Source organism: Primulina huaijiensis, unplaced genomic scaffold (genome assembly GCF_012295235.1).
Source record: "Primulina huaijiensis isolate GDHJ02 unplaced genomic scaffold, ASM1229523v2 scaffold43373, whole genome shotgun sequence".
In the NCBI taxonomy this organism is placed as follows: Eukaryota; Viridiplantae; Streptophyta; class Magnoliopsida; order Lamiales; family Gesneriaceae; genus Primulina; species Primulina huaijiensis.
The window spans coordinates 1-5,868 of record NW_027360498.1 but is presented as its reverse complement, the minus strand read 5'-3'; the positions used below and the strand labels follow the sequence as shown (position 1 = coordinate 5,868).

The following is a 5,868-nucleotide window of genomic DNA, read 5'->3' as shown; positions in this document are numbered from 1 at the left end:
AAAAAATAAAAAAAAAAATATATATATATATATAATATAATTTTGGAAAAATATTGAGAATGAAACAATATGTATTAATTCACTGTTGATTCACGTGGCATCCCAAACGCCTCTTCCATTCAAAACTGGAATCACCATCTTGCTGGATATTGAATCAAGGCGGGGCCCATATTAGATGCTTACACTCGTGAAATGGGGCCCATTTACATAAGCCACGCTGGATCTTACTCATCACTGCTGGACCAGCAATTCTGTCCTATTTATTTATTATTATTATTTCTTTTGGATTCTTTTGAGAAATAAATAGTTGTGAGTGACATTTTATAATGTGAATCATGGCATAACCAGAGCTATTGTCGCTCACTTATTGGATGTGATGAAAATAAAAAAAATTACGCATCCAATAGGTGAGTGACACCTCATCGGTGCTCACATAAGTGTGTACGATAAATGTGCAGCATATCAATACTATATATATATATCGAGGAATTATGTATTTTCATGCAGAGGAAAAAGTTGATTGAATCCTTAAAAAAAAAAAGGTTTTTGACCGAAGGGTTAACATAGGCAGCAGAGGAAATCCCGACCAAGGTGGGGTCGATATTTCCGTGGACCATTAGGACAAAGACACGTGTGATAGAACTGGGATATTTGAAGAATAAAGAAGCAAAACCATCCACTCGTACCGTGTTCTTTCAATTTCAGTGTGTGTGTATTATTGAAGGACTGACGTGCCAAGATTGAATTTGTTATCTTAAATATTAATATTTAGATTAAGACCTCAGCAGACTAGATTTATAGTTTTTATGTTAATTGGCGTATATAAATTAATTTGTTTTTGCAAAATAAATTTTATTTGAAAATTTTAGAAATCATATTAAAATAAAACTTTATAATACTTTTATGTTATGAGTGATTTAATAATCTAAATATCAGTATAAATATTCATTCTTAAATGAATGATTGAATTATATTTCAAGAGTTTGTTTATGGTTGTACAGTTGTTTTTCACGTTATTAATATATATTGTATCACATTAAAAAAATATATGACTCGTAATCGATGGATTACCCAAGTTACACATATCCAGTTCCTAATTATTTACCTTTTTATAGTTATTTTTTTCTTTATTATTTATTTATTTTTAAATGGGTTGGGTACGGTGAAATGTAAGTATTTGCGGACTAGACATGGAATAATTATGTTACCATAAAAATGATTATACAAATATTAATATTAAAAAGTTCAAGTTAAAACCAAGCCAAGGTGAGACCTGATAGTTTTTTTTATTTACATCGAGTGAAGCTCCGTGCATTTTCGAAATCACAAGTACGACAAGCACGCATCATTTTGTCGGGGCAGAGCATCAAGAGCTGTCATAGAATTAACAAAAGGCAATTCCTTCAATCAGACTTTTAAGAGTTTTTCTGGAAAAAAATTACTCTCTTAACGTAACTTTTACCTCAAAGAAGGCAATTCTTCGGATCAGACTGGAGTATGAAAATTTACCAGAAAAAGAGTAGCTTAAAACCAAAAGATCAGCTTCAAGAAACAGTGATAGAATCAAAATGGTGTAACTAAGAATCTAGGCCGATTTTTGGGCATTATTCGTGAATGATCCATAATTCGAGGGACAATATAGGAGTCCAAGGTTGTCACAATCTGGTGAGACCATCCTTTTCATCTCAAAAATATTTCAAGGGATTGAAAATTACCTTATACCAGTAGTCTACCATCCAAGTGTAGAAGATACGTGGCATTCGTAATCACCTATCTCATAAATTCTTAACATGCGTATTTTGATAGCACCAACTAGCTTAATCGTAGGCAAAGAACACTTTGTTTCACTTCAGCTCGTTTACTGCTTCCATGCTACTATGTTATTATACGATACGAAACATTTTACTTTTAAGAGAAGGAATGGTGTTGATTACTAATGTTCAAAGAAATAATCCTTCACAAGGCCTGCCTCACCCCAAGCTTAAATCTTTAAATGTATGGTTCAATCAGGGCGGTATAAAAAGGTTCTTAAGCTTGATCTGATGAACGCGATTAAGTAATTAATAAAACATAAGAATAGAAGGGAACACATGCAATAAGATTTTGGCAGTTTAGATGCTTAAAAAATTTTATCAACTCACAGCAGCTGCACCAACTAAATTAAAAGCTGCAACAAAGCAATACTACCTGTTCGTAACGCAAAGCCTACTCTAATTCTTTCTCAGATGACAAGCTTCTTCAAAACAGCTTCTGCTCGTTGCTCGAATTTTGGTAGGGCCCATTCATGCTGAACAATGTCTAAGTTATCTTTCTCTGCACCCAAACTCTGAGCCAATACGCAAAAATAATAAATCAAAGATACAATTGTCTGCATCTACATTGACTAAGATAATCACATTAATTTATGGTGATCACTGTATTAAGCTACATGAAAAAAATTGGGGAACAACCAGACAGAAATTTAAAGGTGTACCCTTGTGGGATCGAATCCAAAACCACTCATTTGCATCATACGTTGTGTATCATCAGTTGCTGATCAAAATCAAATACTTGTGTTAATTCACCATCATACCCAAAAAAACATAGAACCGGCAACCAACAATTTTTACATTACAGAGAAGTTAAAAACAAAAGGCATGAAAATTAGAATGAATTCAAGTTCAAGAAAAACTGACCATTATCTTCTCCCAGTATAAGACTGGAGAGACCTCTAAGCCCGAATAGGTTGAGAAAATACCTGGCAGCATGAAAATTTAAACATCAGTTCCGCTAAGCAGCGTAAGAATCTAGAGCACCAGCTGGCTACAGTCTGTGTTTAGTAGGTGATATGAAAGATCGATCATAGCAAGTTAAAGGGATACCAGGAACGACCGCTAACATAGCTGACATCAACAGTGCTCAAGTCTATACCATTTTGTAGCATTGCCCTGAATCTTTGTGTTAGTGGAAAAGGAATCTTTGCTGTGAAACAAGACGTGCAATTACTTATGTTAGTAATACGCATGACAAGATGAGAAAAAGAACATGCTAGTTGATGTCAAGTGAAATTAATTCTTTTTTATTTCTTGAAACCACTAGAAAATTAATCTTATTATTAGAAGTACTAAAACAATTGAATCCAAATATTCTAAATAGAAAAACGGAGCACATAAAGCTTACAATCGGAGTTAAAGCACGAAACGAAAGAAAATGTACAATTTTGCAAGATTCAATTAAGTGAGAAGGGAAAGAGAAAATAAAAAGAGAAAGCCAACCTGCCACAAATCCGGAGAAGAAAAAATTAACCCATGCAAAAGTAAGTGTCTGTTAATAAGACCATAAATACAGTAAGAATGATAGATCTTGCCACCTAGAAATTGACAGAATTCAGATAGAAGTATGTAGGAACCAAACCTGTGGTATAAACGTTGAAAGATTTTTCTTCATCATATCCATCGCCATATTTGGATCAGAAAACATCTGAGCCTGCGGATTCTGAGCTTGACCTTTAGGCACGAGTAATAATCCATTCTCCTGCGATGCAAATCATATTTTTACCTTCCAAAAAAATAAATAAATAAACACAACCCATTGCCATCTAGCAATAAGATTTCTTCCTACGAACTGACTCTCGTAGACAAAAGTACTATAGTGGCGGTTTACATACAAAACATCTAGGCCTCGCTTCTTCCCCACAAACAATTTTGGTCGGGGGAGGTTTAAACTATAAGAAAGCAACCAGGAAACAGTTTTTTTTGGCATCTCATCTAAAAACAAAAGTTTTCTCGGGTATTCATTTTTTTATCACAATTAAACTGGTCATTCAGCATAGCATCATAATAGACATTTCAATGTACTGTTGGTGTATTCCTTGAATTCTAAGGAAGGGCAACTTCTAGTTCCCATCCTACTAACTTGTTTTCATGTGATTATATGAATGCTTATTTCTTACCATATTCTATAGAAAAAAAAAACAAACTTTTCAGCTTATCTTCTTAAATAAATGAGACCAGTGAAGGAAGCATAAAGGCGATACTTTGATGATAGCAAAGCAGCAAAAATCAACACAAAGACAGTTCCCAAGTCAAAATTCTTAGTTCCTCACCTCGTTGCTGAAATAAAACCTGCGAGCACGAAACGATTTCGCGGGAATAATATTCGCAGCTGCCCTAAGGTTCCTTGCCCTGATTATCACTTGCCTGATGATAAAAAAAAAAAAAGAAAAAAAAGCTGATAAATCTAAATTCGCCACACATTGTTATCTATCTATCCGTGAATAGAAATAATCAAATGAATTCAAGCAATAGTACCCTTCTTTGACCATTTTGATGTCAGGAACTTGATCGGAACGCATCATCTTGGAGGCGAAGTAACGGAGGATCCCGATGAGGACCATAACTACTGATAGTGGTATCAATACCCAATTTCTGATCGCCGTGTCCAGAACCAAATCTTCCGCCATTGATTCTCACTTTCAGATCCGTATCCCAACTAGGAGTCACAATAGAACTAGGAGTCACGACAGAACTAACTGGGCTTATTGGGCTGTTAAAAAACGGGCTCCAGAAAATGGCTGCTTTTTTTCCAAATTGGGTAGGGACTACTAAATCCAATCCATGATAGCTAATGATACACTTCAATAAATGGATTTGAAATCGTGAATTTTAAACTTATTTATTTCAATTTTTTTTGTTTACTTAAATGGACAAAATTGTAGTTAGTGTCATAACAATTGTCGTGATTTCAAATACACTTTTCAAAATTTTTTTTCCCCAGATCAAATCATTCCTTTCAAATCAAATTCATCGGTCCAAGCGCAACTTAACCAGAATTCGCGATATCTTTTCTTTTTTAAATAAAATCATATTATCTTTCTCAAAAAAAATTATTCAAACAATTAGGTGATTGCAAGATTTTTTGTTCATTATCAAAATCAGGAACTAAAAAAATGTGTTTTAAAATGGCTAATTAAACTTCATATTTTGCGAGTTCTTCAATTATAATATTCATGTGAATGAAAATATTCTAAGCTTGCAACGGAGATCATAGCTTAATAGTATTCCTTACACAATCAAAATATTCTTTCATTCATTGAAATGCTTCATTTCATTTATTGATGTTTACTTCTGATCGATTCTAAGTTAAATCTTCTTGAATAATGGGATCCTTTTCCTTTTCCATTCCCTCTGCCACCCCTATACGGTTCAAACCACTACAAAATCACCTTAACATCACACCGTATAAATCAAGAATTGGCATTCACAGCAATTATGGTCCAGAATTGAAATCGAAACTCGAAAAATATTCATTGAGCCTTTTGGGTTCCAAGAGAAGCATTAGCATAGGCGGCTCATTCACGGCGGTGGCGTGCAATGCCAAAGACTCGTCGGGATCTCCGGAGGAACACAGAGCTTTGGAAGCTGTCCTTAAGCTGTATGATGCATTGAAGAACAAAAACGACTGCATGATTTCAGATGTGATCTCGGAAGAATGCTTTTGCGTTTCAAATTTTGTTTCTGCCTTCCAATCTTTTCATGGGAAGAAGGTACGACGTTACAAATATAGGAAAAACATATAAATTCACGTGGCATCGAAAAGAAAATTTGCGTCTGAATAAGTTATGTTCTTTTTTTTTTTCCCTTTGGTCATTTCAATATTTATATGTGTTGGTGAGTTCTATTTTCCTTTGTAGCAAGTGCTTGCTTTCTTCTCCTCGCTAATGAAAACCTTGGGGAATAACATAGAATTCGTGGTGCAACCCACTGTGGAGGATGGAATGGTCGTTGGAGTATCTTGGAAACTAGGTTCGTTTTATTCCCCTCCCCTCCATTCACTTTCAAGATTTTAAGTGTGTCCGATGGACATAAGCAAATCTATTCGGGTGGAATA

The 5,868-nt window shown here is 34.5% G+C and overlaps 2 protein-coding genes across 4 annotated transcripts in view; both read right to left on the bottom strand.

Annotated features, from left to right (window-relative positions):
• LOC140970206 (uncharacterized) overlaps positions 1–1,760 on the bottom strand; it is a 4,049-nt gene extending 2,289 nt beyond the window's left edge. The window contains exon 1 of the mRNA XM_073431845.1: positions 1,716–1,760. Within this exon, the coding sequence (XP_073287946.1) occupies positions 1,716–1,760 (45 nt within the window). The remainder of the gene's footprint in view (positions 1–1,715) is intronic.
• Positions 1,401–4,529, bottom strand: LOC140970204 (uncharacterized). 3 transcript variants are annotated; one of them, XM_073431840.1, is made up of 9 exons: positions 4,290–4,529; positions 4,085–4,178; positions 3,394–3,513; positions 3,255–3,303; positions 2,862–2,961; positions 2,676–2,737; positions 2,474–2,532; positions 2,188–2,326; positions 1,401–2,039 (listed from the first exon to the last, which is right to left on the bottom strand). In XM_073431840.1, the coding sequence occupies exons 1-8, from the start codon at positions 4,439–4,441 to the stop codon at positions 2,222–2,224; spliced, it is 741 nt and encodes a 246-aa protein (XP_073287941.1). In that variant the 5' UTR covers positions 4,442–4,529; the 3' UTR covers positions 1,401–2,039; positions 2,188–2,221. The 3 variants fall into 3 exon arrangements, with proteins under 3 accessions (XP_073287941.1, XP_073287942.1, XP_073287940.1); XM_073431841.1 differs by having other exon boundaries at positions 1,404–1,861; XM_073431839.1 differs by lacking the exon at positions 1,401–2,039 and having other exon boundaries at positions 2,044–2,326.
• Positions 4,530–5,868: the final 1,339 nt, after the last annotated feature.

What these genes read in the sequence shown, in the direction of transcription:
- LOC140970204 (XM_073431840.1), bottom strand. Translation starts at nt 4,441, where the DNA reads ATGGCGGAAGATTTGGTTCTGGACACGGCGATCAGAAATTGGGTATTG. An exon ending in ATCAAAATGGTCAAAGAAGG is followed by an intron (nt 4,179 to 4,289) that starts GTACTATTGCTT and finishes TTTTATCATCAG; the next exon opens with GCAAGTGATAATCAGGGCAA. An exon ending in TTGGATTCGATCCCACAAGG is followed by an intron (nt 2,327 to 2,473) that starts GTACACCTTTAA and finishes GTATTGGCTCAG; the next exon opens with AGTTTGGGTGCAGAGAAAGA.